General features: G+C 43.0%; 1 protein-coding gene across 3 annotated transcripts in view; it reads left to right on the top strand.

Moving 5' to 3' along the window:
* Nucleotides 1-480: 480 nt before the first annotated feature.
* GOSR1 (golgi SNAP receptor complex member 1) overlaps nt 481-17,630 on the top strand; it is a 29,361-nt gene continuing 12,211 nt past the window's right edge. Inside the window, exons 1-6 of one of the 3 annotated variants that reach the window (XM_051810030.1) lie at nt 481-580; nt 950-1,064; nt 2,716-2,803; nt 3,003-3,110; nt 3,538-3,629; nt 3,815-3,889. In XM_051810030.1, the coding sequence (XP_051665990.1) occupies nt 550-580; nt 950-1,064; nt 2,716-2,803; nt 3,003-3,110; nt 3,538-3,629; nt 3,815-3,889 (509 nt within the window). In that variant the 5' untranslated portion in view covers nt 481-549. The remainder of the gene's footprint in view (nt 581-949; nt 1,065-2,715; nt 2,804-3,002; nt 3,111-3,537; nt 3,630-3,814; nt 3,890-17,630) is intronic. The other 2 variants (XM_051810028.1, XM_051810029.1) reach the window with 2 other exon arrangements.

Raw genomic sequence — 17,630 nt, forward strand, 5'->3', positions numbered from 1 at the left:
CTCTCGTTCTTGCTGCTGCGGGACAGGGGGGACTCGAGGTTGTGAGGAGGGCGCTGGGCGGGACCGGGGATCGGGGGAGCGGGGCTGGGGGACCGGGATCAGTGGATCTGGACAGGGACCGAGGAGAAGAGCGGGACCGAGACCGGGAGAGCAGGATCGGGACGGGGACGGGGACCGGGGGAGCAGGACCTGGACCAGGAGATCAGGGTCGGGGGGAGCGGGATCTGGATCAGCGCAGGGGGATCTACACCGGGAGATCTGGATCTGCACCGGGAGATCGGGATGGGGTCGGGAGCAGGATCTGCACCGGGAGAGCGGGAGCGGGGGAGCAGGATCTGCGCCGGGAGATCGGGATGGGGGCGGGAGCAGGATCTGCACCGGGAGATGGGGATGGGGGCGGGAGCAGGAGCGGCGCGTCCCGCCCGGCGTAGGCGCTGTGTCCGCCGGGCCGCTGGGCGGCGCTGCCGTGGGAGGCCCGCCCGTACCGGGGGCCGCTCCGTCCCGCCCGTCTCGGCGGCGCTGGCCCGCAGCTGACGTTGGACAACAAAGATGGCGGCGGGGAGCAGCAACTACTGGGAAGGCGAGTGGGGCCGGGGGCGGCGGGGCCGGGGCGGCCGCGCCCCGCGGGGCTCCCCAGGGGTACGACCCGGGCACGGCGAGGCGGGACTGCCGCTGGGGCCCTTCTACTCGCCTCCGGGGGGCCGGCGGGCGCGGGCGGTGCCGGCACGTCAGCCATGAGGCACCGGTGCCCGCGGAGCCCCGCGGCTGTGGGGCAGGGCTGAGGGTGCTCAGCCGTGACCCCCTTTGGGCGTGGGGCGCTCCCGCAGCCATGAGGGTCCGTCCTTCCCCTGTGGGTTCCCCTCCCCGGGGCTCCCGGGCGGTCTGTGGGACCGGGACCGAGGCGCGGGGGCCCCGGGCGGGTCCGTGACTGTCCCCCCGCCCCGCGCAGATCTCAGGAAACAGGCGAGGCAGCTGGAGAACGAGCTGGACCTGAAGCTGGTCTCCTTCAGCAAGCTCTGCACCAGCTACAGCAGCGGCCGAGACGGAAGGCGCGACAGGTATAGGTACTAAGCCCGTTTCTTTATGTTTTAAACGCTGCCCCTGCTGCTGGGTTCATTTTTATCGTTTGGTGAATGGTGGTCCCACCTGTGGCTCATTTCAGCACTTGCTGCTGCTGTTGGCCTTGATGTGATTTCGGGGTGTGAGTCAGGAAGGGCTATGGGTGACATATGTCCCTGGGGAGACCTGAGTTTAAAGTTCAGTCTGTGTGGGGTCAGAGGGAACTGGTGATAGAAGTTTTTAATGCTCATTACATCGTCTTGTTTCCCAGTTTTTACTGTATTGAACCAGCAGGAGGTTTCAGGACCTCATCATTAGGGGAATTTAGCCTTACACCTCCCAGGTGTGCTGTTTGTAATCCCAGTTTTAAGGGAACTGGAGCACTGAGCAGCTGTGGCTGGTGCAAGGCTGGCAGGGAACAAGCCCTCTCTTACAGGGGTGGCTGTTTCTTCCTGGCTTTCTCCTAAGGTGAGTGATAATCACAGAACCACAGAATGGTTTGGGTTGGAAGGTACCCTAAAGGTTATCTCATTCCAACCTCCTGCCATGGGCAGGGACAGTGTTAATGAGAATGATGAGAGCTGCACATATATTTTTATATGTGTGTATATATATGATGAGATATATATATATATATAAACCAGATAAGTAGGTACTTGTGCATGTGCATGAGTAGTTTCTGTTTGCTTTAGGCAGACTCATGTTTGACTGAAGAATTACTTTGATAAAACTCTTCCAGTCTTTCTATCTTGGGGGCCAAAGGTGAGCTCTTCCCTGCAGGAAGAGCAGCAGGAATTATGAACTTCTCTGTCTGAGTGCAACCTTTAAAAAATGCCATTCTTTGCTTATTAACTGTATCAGTTATGACTGTGATTACTGTAGGGGTGTGTGTACTGATTTTTTTTTTTTTTATTTTGATGAATTAATCCATTTTGAACCTTTCCCTGAATTTTTGGTTCTGGAAGCCTGAGAGCACCAGATCCCTGAGTTTCACTTTTGTTTCTGGCTCTGTGCTGTCACTTGATGTGTAATCTGATTGTTTTCATTATTTTTGTTGTCCAATGCAAAACTTACTTCTCTTACTCAGGTTAAGGCAGATTACCAAAGCCATGAGTTGTCTCTGAGGGTTCTTAGTTGTCACACTTTTACAGGCAGGTCTTAGATGTGACTTTTCCTTGTGGTTTTAGTTTATCTTAAAAAGCAAATAGGGAAGGTGTGTGAAAGTGTAATTGTGTGTGAAACTGTAATTGTAGCTCTGTAGAGCACTGATTGCTTAATAAGTCAGTGGGTTGTCCTAATACCATGTTATTAAGGTGTGATTATGTTGCTGTAACAGTGCAGTGCTCCCTTTAGACAGTAAATAAATAAATCAAATTTAAAAGTTGGGGAGAGATGGACATTTGTGCCAGATAAAGGTGTGTGGTGTCAGGCGTGTCTTCCAAGGAGAGGTTATATTTCCCCCAGGTGATACTGTGTCATCCATTCAGATAAGAATTAAAGGAATGTGTGATAAGAAAATGTAGTTTTCCTGAGCTTAATTCACCTCTAGGAAACCTGGGTAGTGGAGCTTTCCAACCCCTGTCCCCAGTGTTTCCTTATTTCTTGCATTTGTGGAACGATGTGCTTTTCAGTAACTGCTCCTCCCCTTTTCCCTAGCTCTGACACAACTCCTCTCTTAAATGGATCAAGCCAGGACAGAATGTTTGAGACCATGGCCGTGGAGATTGAACAACTTCTGGGAAAGGTAACTGGAGTTACTGTGGCTTTACTGGGGCGTTTGGGAAATGTCACGGTTGGGGTTTGTGTGAGGGACGTTCGGAAATGCGAGTGGGGGTGTTGGACAAGGTGTGCCTGTCCAGCCAGCTCCTTCAGCTTGTGCATTGTATCTTTCATACAAGAACGAGCCATTTCACGTTTTTTTGGGGTTGTTTTCCCTCCTGTAGCTCACTGGGATAAATGACAAAATGGCAGAGTACACCAACAGTGCGGGCGTGCCGTCCCTGAACGCGGCGCTGATGCACACGCTGCAGCGCCACAGAGACATCCTGCAGGTAACAGAACGGGCCTCCCCCCTGCCTCTGGGTTGGTTCTTAAAATAATTTAATCCTTTAATTGTAATAGTTTAAAATAATTATTATCAGTGCTGATATCACGGCACCATCACCAGTGAGGAGAAATTCCGACACAAACCAGTTCATCAGAGAGGCAAGGATATATGACACTGGGACAAAGAATTACAGTGGGTTTCCCTGCATGACCTTGTCTGTAGCTATCAAATTTAGCAACTGCTGTAAGAGCAGTGAGTTTTAAAAATACTTTGCATTAGCTTCTGGCCATTTTTGCTGTTCATTTCATAAGCTGGTCTTGCACTTTGCATTGGAGAACATTTGGCAGTTGAAAAGGTGGTCGGATCTCCCGTGGGTATATTGTGTTGTTAAACCTCAGGATCCTAATTTTGGAATAACTGTTTTATTACAGGATTATACACACGAATTCCACAAAACCAAAGCGAACTTCTTGGCAATAAGAGAAAGGGAGAATCTGTTGGGATCGGTACGGAAAGACATCGAGTAAGTTGTGTTGTTTGTTACAGCAGTGGAACGGGACTGTCCTCGGAGGGAGAAGGTGGAAACCCTTCTGGAGGAGAATGCTTGGCATAGCTCACTTGTCCATGCTCTGAGTAAAGCAAAAGAAGTTACTTGAATTCACAGTTTTTATTCAGGTTCTGACAGGATTCTGTTTTGTTGGGTTTTAGGTCCTATAAAAGCGGGTCTGGGGTGAACAACAGAAGAACAGAACTGTTCCTGAAGGAGCACGAGCACCTTCGAAAGTAGGTGTTGTTTCCTGTTTACTTGTGTTGGAGGTGCCTGACTTTCCTGGGGGATGAAACATTCTGAATTTCAAGTGTGTGTGAAAGCTGTGTCCGTTGGGACAATAACATGTGCACAAGGAATGCCTTGCACTGTGTATTCTGTGACAGCGCTGCTGCTTTTGCAGCTGGGTAAACATTTGTGGGTCATGCTGAGTGTGAAGTGTGGTAGGTAATAATCAGGGTATTTGTCAGTGATTTTGGCTTTAGGATCTTGTCAATGACTTCTGTGTTGTCTTCAGTGGGCTTTCACAAATCACTTGTGACTCAGACCTCCTCCTCCCAAGGGAGTAGATGCCTTTACACACTGACTAGGATAAGGGTTAAGAAACAAAACTCCCATGATTTGGCTGGTTTTGGTCTTTATTTGTCAGAGTCAGACAGAGAAGAACCTTTTTGCCTTTTGTCTCTACTGAACGTGTAGAAAAGGTGACAGAAGAGGCTAATTCCAAAGTTACCTGTGCACTTAAATATTGCAAATTTGGTCTACTTTATTCACCCACATAACAAGCAAAATAGAAAGCACTTTATTCCTGTTGCAGAGAGGGCATTAGGTTGTGAGCAGCTGCTTTGGGTGTCCCCAGTGCAGCAAAAGCAGCAGAGCCAAGAGCAGAGCACTGCAGGGTTTGTGTTCTTTGGAGAGTCCAGAGCTAGCTCTGATTTTCCTGCCTCTCCCCTTGCCTGTAGTGGTGCTAAACCTCAGTCTCACACGAGAGGGCAGGCTTGCACTTAGAAAAAAACAAAATAAATAAAAAATTACCTGTGGCTTTCTCAAATGTGCTTTCCTATAAAAAACTTGTAGCCAGAACTGCACAAAAAGCTTCAACAGGAAATTTAAACAATTTTTTCCCCATTGTGGCTTAACACCACTTCATTGTCAGTTTTCTTTAATATTTTTAAGACTTAGAAATTAGTTGATTTAAAGCTTGAATTTTGAGTTCTGTTAGGCTGAATTTATTGCTAAACATGCTTGGTCATGAAATAGAAAGTTTCCAGGAAAAAAAACACCAATCTTAATATTCCAGAGTTGAATCTTACCTGAAATGTTGTACTTCAAAGAATCAGTCTCAGTTAATCTGAGTAAACCTGATTCCATCCAGATGCTGTGTTTGGGATTTTTTGTTTTGCTTTGTTATTTTTGTTGGAGGGGTGGTAAATACTTTCAGACTTTTCAGACATTTGGCATTTTGTTAAAAAAGGCCACAAATTAAATATTTCTGGAATTGTAAAATACAACTTCTGAGAAACTGACTTTGCTCTGAGTGCACTATTTTGGAAAGTTTGCAACAATTAAGAGAGGAAAACTTAAACCATTTTGTAAATGTTATCTGGCACATGTCTTCAGAGTTTGAGCCTAACATTTGTTGAGGTATTGATTATTTTGATCTTTTAAACATGCTAAAGTCTCTAAAATGGTATGTTTTTACAATTAAAATGCATGAAAAATAGAGTGAAATAAGGCAGTTTAGAAACAGTTAAACCATCTTCTGGGTGATTATTTGAAAATATCAAGACTTTTTAAAAAAAAATCTCTACCATGACATTGAGAAAAAGAAAACAAGAAATAAGTGTGAGTTGGGGGTCTTTAGGAAACAGGGCCAAAACTAATCATGGAATACCACTGCAAGGTGGAGATAACTGTAAGGACTGTGAAGAAATCCAGTGTAGAAGCAGAATACAACGTTGGCAAGAAATCAAAGCTTGCAGGATGTTCAAAACTTTTGAACTGAGAATCAGTAAGCTCAGAAAAAGATACTGGCAGAGGAAAATTATTAGAGAGGTTCAACATATTTGTCTTCAAAGAAAACAGTTAATGAGCTATTTGTGCCAAAAAGCTGTAAAAGCTAGGAAAAGGTCCCAAGAAATCACCAGGAGCTGGCAGATTACACCAAACATGCTCCTAGGATAAACTGACAGGCTTTGTGTGAGTCATGATGCCTGAATATTTGCAGTGCAGTAAACCCCGGTGCCAGACTAATTGACACAACTACATGGGGAATATATTTACGTTGTCACAAAGACACAACACTAAAAATCCAAACGTGTTTTCAGGGAAGTTAAACCAACGAAAAGAGTGTGAGAAATGGACGTGGCAGCACAGACTTTACAAGTGTGTTATTACATGCTGCAGAGGAATGTACTAATGCCCCAGGAATGATATATTCCTATCAGATACTGGAGTGTTCACCTGGTCTCGGCCCTGCTTAATTTATGCCGTTAAGTACCTTGACCTGTTACATATTTATCCCATTATCTGATGATGGAGGATGCTGAGCTGTTGCCCCAGTGCAGAGTCCTGGCCCTTTTCTTTATGCACAACCATGTGAGACAGGATAAATGGCCACTGGAATTTTCTCTTGGCTCTGTTTTCCCTGAGTGCTCTTAAAGAGCTGCTGGCAGCCCTGGGCAGGATTGTTCGTGGGGGAGGAAGAGGAGGAGAGCCAGGGAGCCTTTTTTCTGAGATGGACTTTGGAGAGAAGCTGGATCTCTGCTGTTTACCTGAATCTGCCTTTTTTTATTTTTGTGTCACATTTTGAACATCATCTCTTCTGGAAGAGAGCTGAAGGAGAATCTGTGTGTTAATGCTGTATATGCAGGTGAACCTAAAAAGGGAAGTAAAAAATCCGCGAGTAAAAAATGTTGATGAATAAAAGGACCCAACGTACATTGAGCACCAAGGGAATGACAACAGCTGCAGCTCTGTGCAAACCCTGGCTGTGCCTGCCTTTCCATTAAGCTGTGAGGATCCTGGATCCATCTGGAGTCCCTTTCCCAGGGTGGGGCTGGCTGCTATGTCAGTGCTGCTGGCACGGTGCGTGGAGCACTTCCCACATTGGGATCACAGTGCTGCTGGGGCACAAAGGGCTCTGTGCTGCTGCATCCCACTTCTGGGAGGGGTAGAGGGCACATATTGTGTTCTTCTCTCTTTGAAAGCTTCACTGCTGCCTCAGTTCATTTTAGAAATCATCTGATTGTGAGTTTTATTAGGAAAGGAGGTTTGTCCAGAAATTCTGTTACCTGTGGACAGGTCACTCCGTTTCCTACTTAAGTTCTATACAGGTAATTCAAGGAGAGCTTTACCTGCCTCTGGAGAGACAAACAATAATGCCTACATTTTTTAATAGAAACTTTAACCCCCTCCTTAATTAAAATAAGGCTGGCAGATCTTGTTGAATATTGATGCCCTCTTAATATTTTTACTTAATACCTCAGACTTTTTGCCATGTCAGATGCTTGAAGAAATACTTCTTGGGTCTGTGCCATTCCCTGAAGGTGTTTAATCTTTTCTGTTTGTGTGCTTTTGGCCAGGGATGCAAACAAGTCATCCTTTTTCATGTGATGCTGTTTTCCATCTAAAGGAAGCAACTTTGATGAATAGATGTAGCTTAGCATTTTAAAAACTGCTCTGAAAAGTGCTGCCTCAGAGGAAAGAATTCTGTCAACTTAGTGTCTGCTCTGAGAAATTCTGCAGTTATTGATGAGTTATAGTCTAAGTCAGCGAAGAGGGGACTAATGTACTTGATTAAATTTGCAATATTGTGTGTGTTTATGCAAGTGAAAATTTCCCTTGTGTTGGTACTTGGGTTGTTCTGTGAGTGGTATCAGGTGATACTGCTGAATTTGTGTTAAAATCAGTGCAGGCTTCCAAAGTTTGGATAGAAACTACAGATTGTATTGCCTGTGATGAATTCCTTGTAAAACTAGATGAGTACAGACCACTTAGTGGTCACCAGCATTTGCTGTGGTAGATTTATTCTGTCATTATAGGGCCACTCTGTGACTGTTGCTTTATTACTCAGCTCCAGCGCTCAGAAATTTGTCATTTATCCCTTTCCAAAAGAAGTGGCTGGTGGGGAAGCAGGTGCAGATATCATTAGCTGTGTTTTTACTTGTTGTCAGGTGACTGCATGGTTCTGGTGGGTGTTGCTATGCAGCCTATGAATCTATCCAGTAAAAAAAATAATCTTAGATGGAATACCATGTGTGAATGATGCAGGTAGACAGGGTGAACCTTTGTTCAGGCAGCCCTGTGTGTCTTAAAATGTTTAGCACTGGGACAGAGAAGGCCACAGGAGGTGGGGAAGAAACTTTGAAGGAGGAGAGCAAACAGAGGGACGTGTTCTGCATGTGAAAGGGAAAAGAGGAATAAGGGAAGTGAGCAAAGGAACGAACGGGAATCTGCAGCAGTTGTGTAATGGTGTATTAATAATACATACCTGGGATGATTAGGGGAAATTAGTGTTTGTGCAGCTCTTCACCTGTGTGGAGTACTCTGGAGTACTAAATATTTTTGTTACTTTGATTATGGCATTTCATTTTTCAATAGCAGGGCTATTTGAAATTTCCTATTGTTGTTTGGGCAGAAATGGGCACATTCAGTAGAGAATAATCACTGGGAAACTACTCCCAAACTTCCTGGGTGATACAGGCCAGGTCCTAGTGGAGGGAGTGACTGACTGACAGTTTGATCTCTAACTATTGCCTTTGCTTACCAGTTTTCACTTCAGCACTGATTTGCACAGAGAAATGAGCTTAATGAGATGCAGGGACACCTTACAGGGTTTTTGATTACAGGTGCATTGACCTTTGGGGAAAAAGCTACCTGTTTTCTACCTTAATTTAATTTCCTTTTCTTTTGTTATCCCTGCTCTCTGCTCTGCATGCCCTGATTTCCACTCACTGTGCTGTTGCTGCTCAGGTTCCTGTGGATTTGAGTGGGACCTTCAGGATTGGATTGAAACCAGAGAACTGCTGTTGCCTCCCTTCCATCCCTTCCCTCACTCCACTTGGAGGGGAGGACACACAGATGCCTGGGCAGTAACTGCTCCAGCTGACACACAGTTCACCACTGCATCTCCTTTGTTTTCTCTTGGACAGAGAGACACTGTAGGAAAAACAGCTAATTCACCAATTCCTTTTTCATTCCCAAGGTGGCTGGGGAAGCAGCAGGGAGGGAGGAGTGTGATGAGTCTCTTCCCTGTGGGTGCCTGCTCTGCAGCCTCAGAACTGCTGAGCTCCACTTTAGTCAGGCCCAGTAAGGGTTTTTTTTAATTGCCAAACCTGCCTCTTAATTAAACTTATTTTTTGTTTGTGTCAGAGCAGAATGTGGTGTTTTTGTGGTTCCATTCTCTCATTTTTAATGCAGATTTAACTGAAACAGCACTTGGTAATGAATAGTCTTGTTTGCTGTGTAGCAGTTATGAAAAAACCAAACAGCTCTGCCCTGACAGGACAGACACTCTCCCCATGGCTGTGGTTTGGAGGGTTTGCCAAGAGGCACCAGATCTGGTGCAGTTTGGCTGCAGACCTGCTGTGCAGGGGGAGTGGAAGGTGCTGCAGCACTTTGTCCATTGAACTGGAAGACAGAGTGCAAGGAGGGATTGAGGAATCTAGGTTAAAATGTTTCTCTGCTGGCCATTAATTGCAAGAGCTCTGGCAATGGTCTGTCCCTGTTTTCCCAAAAGCCATTGACTTGTTTTCTTCATTTCTGGAATAGGGCAGTTTGAGAAATTACTGCATTAAAAGTGCCTGCCAGTGCCAGCCAGGATGGCTGTGGTAATTCCCTTCCTGACTTACCACTGAATATCCACCACACAGACTTTTGGGGCAGGGCTCTGTGCTCTGTCTGAGCAGCAGCACAAATGAAATGGTTTTCAAAGAAGGGATTTGGGCACAGGAGGATTTTTAGTGTTGCAAAGGCTTACTTAGAGATGCACAATGACTTGTACTGTAATCCCGTTTCAAAATACAATTCTATTCTCTCTCTCTGCTCTGTCTCCCATTGCTGCAGAGTTTTCTTGATTGCATCAGTGATTCCTTCCTTTAGCCTTATCTCTGTCTGGATTGAATGGGTTTTATCTCCAAGCCTCTGTCTCCTGAAGATCCGTGGCAGAGGGACACAAGGCCACGCTGTAAGTGGCTGGATCAGCTTCCCCTGTAACAGCCCCAGACTAATATGACACTTGAGCAGATCAACTGCAGCACCAGACTGAGCATAACTTGCTGTATTCTTATTTTAGTGGTAAATACTGCTCAGAGAGGGAGACAGTTCATGTCTTCTGGAAAAAAAGAACTTCACTGTTTATTACTTGTAATAATTACTGTGTGAGCAAGTTATTGAAGTAGTTTAATGAGAATTTGGGGAGGTTCAAAGCTTGCAGGCAATGAAGGAAGTTGCTCTTCTGGGTATTATTATTATTTATAAATAACTTAATAAAAGAACATGAAAATCAACCAAGCACTTCAGGATTTAAGAGGTTTTTCGTTTAAAAATAGCCTGAGCTTCATTAGAGTAAAATCTACTGCTGCTTTTCATCTTCCTGGGCTGTATTTAGACCAAACCTACCTAAGCAAAAGATTGAATTTGTTTCATAGCATTTATTTGCATGCTTTCCTTATAGTTGGATTGGTTTAAAAAGCTCTGTAATCAGTAATTTCCCTGACAACAATGGCTATTGAGATATTTTTATAACTTCAGTATGTCTAAAACAAATGATTTTTAAAGAAAGGTGAGGAGGGGAGGGGAACATGAAAAAACCGGCAAACTCATCACACACAGAGCACAAAACCTAATTTGGGGATTTCCTTTGTAACTTCCAGAACAAAATTAAATTATGCAGGTGACAAAGGATGCAACCACACATTGAGCATTAAGAACTTCAAACTCATTGTTGCTTTTTATCTGTATGACATGTTTGTGCATGAACTTCTGTGTTCCTCTGGGAAAGAGGCGACAGAGACTGCCTTAGGTCTTTATTACTGTCTGAAGAAACTAAAGAGCAAACCCTCAGAGTGAAAGATTACCTGAATACATCATGGGGAGAAAAGTGTTTGGGACTAAAACTGGGCTCTGCTTCTCCATTCTGGGCTTCACCTTCGAAACAGCACTTTGTTCTTAATTTGGGGAGAGGGAAGGATATAAACCCATACTTCAAACTTCAGAGCTCTGTTTGCTTCTGAAGTTTGTTGCTCCTTTCAGAAATAAACAAGTCGGTGATGCATGTTTTATTTGTTTTTAGCTTTCCTTTCAACACGGTTTCTTAACTAGGACAGCTTCTCTCCCCCCCACCCAAAGTCTGGTATTGAAATTAGGGCTTTGACAGGACTGAAATCATTCCTACATGGGTTGGTTCTGAAAAGTAGGTGCAGCTTTTGAACAGAATCAACAGTAGTGAAGTTTTATAGAGTTTCTTTTGTGCAATATGAGAATCACTTATTATTCTAATGCAGCATATCATTTTACTCTTTTTTGTTATTGTGGCTGTTCATTATTCTTTAGGGCCAGAACTGCTTGCTCATTATTTGCTATTGGATCCTCCAGTAGAAACAAGCTGTTGAACTCAATTTGATGTGTATGGATATGTTAAATAGTGATTATTTCCATTTTCTCAAATACAGAGTGTACCTCTGGAAAGTTACCACATTGCTGCATAAATGTCATTCTTGAGTTTATTTAATTTCAGCCTCTACTAATGCATCAGAATTAGGTTCTCCTCATTCTTGGCTGAATGGTTGCTATGCAGATATCTTAGTGTTCTATCAAATCCACGATGGTAAGCAGAACTAGATCCAAATTCCCCATAAAGCATCTCTGTTTTATCCTGATAGTACAGTTTTGTTTAGAACTTTTCAAGGACCTTGGTTTTGTTGTGAATTGAAAGATGCAGAGTGCCTTCCTCTCATTTGAGAGGCTTGTTTATACTGAGTATTAGTTGCACTTCTGGAAGAATGCATCTTGTACAGTCTCAGATAAAAAGACAGGCCTGAGAACAGGGGGAAATTGGGTCAGAAGAAAAATGCTGAGATCTTTACCCGTTGAATTCCATCCTTAATTTGGCTCGTAGGTGTTTTAAAAGCAGCTTGCACTTTAAAATTTTGAACCACAAGCGTTTGTTATGTTGCAGAGTTGACTGTGCAGCTTTAAGAATCGTTTTCTGAAACTTAATAAACATATAGGTAGATAGTTGTAAATTAGGTGCCTCAGCCAAGTCCTGGCTGAAAGCCACAGAGCTTTCTGCATCTACCAGCAAACCCTCAAAACCACAGCAGGTGAAAAGGCAGTTAGGAAACCGAATACACGTCTGTCAGTGTGTATTTTAGGGTTTCATACCACATTAAAGTTGGGTTGTCATCCTAGGGATAACTCTCACTTCATTTCTGTGCTAGCTTCACTGGAAATTAAAAAGATATTAATTATGAAGTTGTTTGTATGATGGGGCTCTTCTGGAAAGGAGTTCCCCCTGCTGTTCTCTTGGTTACTTAGGAGTGTGTGAATAGTAGACCAGTTTTTTAGCTTTGCCAAGCTTTAGTCAGAAAACACTGAGCTGGAAAAGTGATACAGTCTATTTTGTTACAGCACAGATTACCAACAGCTTGTGTTTGTTGTAAGTTGAGCATCTCTCTTGTCTGTGTGTGCCCAACAAATGGGTAATGACAGGTTATGCTGCTTGAGCTCATTTTTTTGTCAGGTCAGTGTTGCATATTGAAGGCTGTGTTGCTTGGTTTTGAGGGTTTTTCCCTTTATTAAAGGTTTCATTTAAATTATATGTTTTAAACCAGAGGAAATAATGAAAATCAGCACTTCCACTGACTGCTGGTTGTGTGTGCAGATGTAAAATTTGAGGAAATGCCGATAGAGTCCATTAGTAAGTTACTGGAATTGTTCTGACAGTTGTGGTTGCTGATAATGACTTACAGTAAGACCTTCTCAGTTCATTTCACTTCATTCCTATGGGTAATATGGAGCAATTACAGGGGAGGGGCAATCTCTCCAGGAACTTTCCCAGCCGTGAATCGAGAGCCTCATGGAGCCCTCGTAATGTGGCTGGTGGTGCCATCCTGGCACTGGGGTGGTGCAGCAACTTCATTTACACAACAGGAGCTGTTCTCAAGTTTTTAACTGTGCTTTTGGGTAGACTGTGCACTTGCAGGTTATTGAGAAGGCTCTTAACTTCCTCCTAGATCTGCTTTAAAGGAAGTGGCATTGCTGCTACTCCCCCTCCTGGGGCTCTCAGGCATCAGGCACTCTCCCCAGTCCTCTGTGCCAAAGAGCTTTCTTGGCTGTCTCCTCTTCCAGAGAAACATTTCTTTCACTCTGTTGATAATTCCCACACAAGTCCATGGAGTTCAGTGGAGGTGCAGACTGTACCCTTTGGAAATCCAGGAGGAGCAGGCTGGACACTTTAGAAATCCAGGAGAAACAACCTGTTTGTGTTCTCAGGCCTGTGAAGGTGGATCTGTGTGTTCAGCAATCTCCCTGCAAAGGGAGGGGATCCCCTGGTATTTGTTTGCATCCCTTAAGCTGTTCTTTAAACTGAGTTAGAAAAACTAATCTTTCCATTGGTTTCACGTAGACATTTTTACAGATGTTAGACAGCTGCAAAGAAAGTACTTATGATAGTGTATCTTAATCCCAAATTGTTGAAATTTATAAGCCTTTGAGACATGGATTTAGGGATGTAGCTAGAAGTCCAATTTTTAGTGAATTCTGAGTCACAGGATTGCAGTTGGAGGGAGCAGGTTTCACCATGCTATTTTCCTGGAAATCCTTTGGCAGATCCTTCCCTTCTGTGTATTTTATTTCCTCATGCACAAGGTACATGTGAACCATCTGGAAAGAAACTTGTCACCAGATAACGTTGGTTTACTCTTGCCTGGAGCAGCGGATTATGTTCCAGTGCCTTTCATTCTGGATTTAACAAACTGCTTGCATTGATTAAAAGCAATGTGGTATTGTGCTTCTTTCTTTCCCACTTTTGCACCTATTCCTCATTCTTATTGGAAGTGATTACTGAGTGTTGGACTCCCCAGTACAGTGATTTGCAGAAATAAGCTTACTTAGGTGTTTAGAGCTTGTAGAGGTGATGTTGTTAATAACATATTGTTCCTTTGGAGCAAATGTATACATTGACTTAATGCTCACGTTTGTGCTGTGTTTTCGGTTTGATTCCTTTCCAAATTAGAAAAGCAGCTCCAGTGGAATTCTCTCGTTCACATTAAATTAAATCAAGTTTGAGATGAGTCTTATAAAATCTGGAATATCTTATTTGTTATCCCAGGGGGGAAAAAAAGTGTTCTTCATTACCTTCTTCTAATTAAGTTTTTTAAGAGCTTAATGATCTGAATTTTTATACGATAAGGAACGCTGATGGCAAGCAGAAAAAATGAGTTGGAGATGGGTTTTTGTGTGTGTGTGTGCACAGGGTTTCTTTCATTACTATTCTTGTGTTATTGTGATTGTGATGATGGAAATAACTGCCTGTATGTGTCAGGTTTGCTTCATCACAGCCTGTATTATGTGTATTAGAGAATCAAGTAGGTCTTGCAGGATTTGCATTCCTGGAAGCTCCACGTTGCCTGGTGATCCAGGACTGTGAAAATAGGAAAGATTTATTACAGGCAGTTTGAGAGAGCAGAGACTGGTGATTGATCTTGCAGTTAGAGAAAGAACAAAGTAAAATTATTATTTCTGTAGTTACTCTTTATGAAAGGAGGAAAATAGTTATCAAGTGCTATATTAGTTTATTCTACAGGGTTTTCCCTATTCCTTTTAAATTATTCTATGTGATAATATTGCCCTTAATTTCATCTGAAGGGTTTAGAGTGCGTTGTGAAATGAGTTGTGTGCAGATGAGTCTTGCTGCTGTATCTTGTTCCTCTGACAAGTGCTTGTTTTGGGTATCCAGCTGGTAAGTCAGCAGCAAAATCTATGGATATGGGAGAAGCCAGTCCTCATCTAAGTATTCATCTATATTAATGAATTTTATTTAACTTTTGTCTGTTTATTATATTTAACTGACATAGATGTTTGCTTTAAAAAAAAAACCCAAGAACATAAAAAACTTCCTTTAATTGTAAAAGCCTGATGTGATGGACAGGATTCTTTTCCATCCTGGGGGCACATTTCACTTAATTTCTCCTTGGGATTCTTTTACCTGTCTGCATATTTAAATGACAAACTGTGCAATCTTTCCCAGGCAGCAGTTGCACAGAGGCCTGATTATTTCATGTGCGTGGCTGCTGCTGCTGCTGCTCTTGGGTTTGTGCCATTCATTACAGGAGCTGATTGCCTCAGCATCTTCCAGAGTTTCTTTCCTGTAGTATTTTTAAATGACTTTGTCAAAGTGCTGTCTGTCTGGACAGGCAAAAATGCAGAGCTTATTGAAACAGATGGCAAGTCAGATTAATAGTGCCCAGAACCATTGTTTGCTTGCTTGGATGTTCACGAGGAGATGGCCACTGGATTTGATGTCTTTGCTTGGACAACAGAAGAACAAAGTCAGTAGGTTTTAATTTGATTTTTTTTTTCCTAAGAGCCTATTTTTGTAGTGTTTTGAATGAGTAAGTTAAGCAAAATTACTTCTTTCAGTGTTTTGGTTTTTTTTTTATTCTGACAAACAGTTGGAATGAACATTTGTAATTGTGAGAACAGTTTCTATTTGTGTAAAACAGGTTATTAATAGCCGGAGAGCTGCCAGCTTCCCTCGGGTCCCTGGGCTCTGTTGTACTTCGTGTTCCTGATCTTCCTTAAATCTGACTTATTTTTATGGTTATGAGCTGTAAAATGATGAAACAGCTGCTTCTGTTTGGGTATCACTGTGAGTGAACTTTACAGTCTGTGTTTGCCAAGGAGACTTAAAGACTTTAAGGGATGCTGCGTGAGTGCATGTTGGAAAAGCCTCTGACATCTCCCTGAACTGATTCGCAGGAAGAACTAAACTTAACAGAACTCTGGTGGTAAAAATCCACACATCAGAATCCCTGAAATGTTCCTGCTCACACTGACAACCTTTACCAAAATGTCAGTGAATGTCATTGCCGTTTTCAGCAGAGTTTATTCACCTGCTGGAGGCCTGCAAGGAGAAGTGTGTTTGGAGATCCTCTGAAGAGCTGATGCTTCTCAAGGTGGGAAGAACACTGGGAGCTGTGTCTAGGAAATCTTTGTGCTTCCCAGCTATTTAAGACTCTAAAAATTAATTTAGTCTGCCCTTACCTACATGTCAGTCATTGTGAAAAAAATTCATGTGCATCTCGTCCTTTCAGATAGTTGGGGTGATGTCCAGTAAGGTGAGAAACATCAATCTTGTGGCTTCAGATGCCTGTTAAATGCCTTGTTTTGGCATTTGAATCTAATGTCTGGACTTATACATTTTTATTAACTTCTGTCATCATTTTACAGGTAGTTATATTTCCAGGATTTAATTTTATATGTCTATAAAGGTACACACACACACACATATAAAAATAATGCAGTATGATTTAATCTGAAGCTTTTAAATAACTCTTTATGTCTCTGATTAAGCAATAAAACTGCCCAACTGCAGCTTTCTCCAACATAAAAAGCAGTGAGTGTCTCTGCTGCAAACTGGCAATCCTAATTTTTGTGCTCTAAAAACCTTGGAGAACATCCTAATTCGCTCGAGGTCTGTAAAACTGTTCAACTTCCCTGTCATCTTCAGTTCATCAGCATGAAAATTCTCTAATTTCATCAGTTAAATGGTCAAAGAGCTGGTAATGGTTTTTCTAAGGCAGGTTTTTTTGATAGGGCTGTTCTAGCAATGTTTTGTTCCACGGAATTTTTTAAAGTGTAACTTATTTCTGGCAAAGCTTCAGATACTTTTTCATTGATAATAAATAAAAAAAAAATCAGAGCTTTTTTAAAATGACGAATTCTTGTGCTCTGCTCTTGCTTTTCAGGCTGTTTTCTGATGGTTTTGCAGTTTATTCTTATTATGCACTGCCCACTTAACACACTTGTCTGTTAGAGACTATCTATGAAAGCACGTTCTCAGCTGAATTGTGTATCTTGGAGGCTCAGCGATTACAGAAATCTTTAATGCATTACTTTTGTGTTCTCCTTGCCTTGGGGATGTCAGGAGATGCTGTGAGACTGCTCACATCCTTCTGTGTACACAGCTATGGTGTTTTACTTCTCTGTGCCAGTGTAATAAACACCACACAGTGAATAAAAGTGGCTTTATTTAATTAACCCAAAGTGCTCACAGCTGATGTGATAATCTTCAGAGTGTGGCTCTGTTTGGGGAGCAGAAGGGTGTGTTCTGTTCTTTGCTGCCCCAGTTGAGTCCCTCTCAACTCAAAATTGGGCAAAATTATTTTTAGTGCTCTGTTCTGTCTCCTTGTTTCAAGCCACCGGTGGACTGAAATAGCAGCCTTGGTGTTTTCACTCCTCCCCACAGACAAACAGGGACTCTGGTTGTGTCTCCCCACCCCCTGGGGTAGTTTTCCACCCCTTCCAGCTGGAGATGGAGGGGGATCCCCAGAATTCTTGGGGGTAGAAGAAAAGCTCCAAATCCCTGGCTGAGTCAGAGGCAGGACTGTGCTGTGCCTGTTGGTACCTTCCCTTCTGAGGTGGAAAACACTTGGAACGAGGAGGGTGGGAGAGGAAGGCAGTCGTGCTCTTTTAGTATCCTTTATTTTGAAAACAGTAAATTCTGCTTTAATACTGTAAGAACTATCCAGTACAACACTGAACTGCTTTATGTCAGGTTGGTTTCCTTCTCAAGCTGCAAACTCTCTTTTTTTTTTTTTTTCAGTTATTCTCCAAGAATTTGTATAAATCTGTGGGGTAAACAGAGCAATTGTGGGGAAGAATCATTATTTACACACTATGGGAAACAGGGATGCAGCCACCTCTTCTGTGTCAGGGTTACATTGCAGATATTGATTGCTCTGACAAGAGATG

The sequence above is a fragment of the Manacus candei genome, unplaced genomic scaffold, assembly GCF_025592945.1.
Source record: "Manacus candei isolate 608988 ecotype Guabito, Panama unplaced genomic scaffold, ASM2559294v1 h1tg000076l, whole genome shotgun sequence".
In the NCBI taxonomy this organism is placed as follows: Eukaryota; Metazoa; Chordata; class Aves; order Passeriformes; family Pipridae; genus Manacus; species Manacus candei.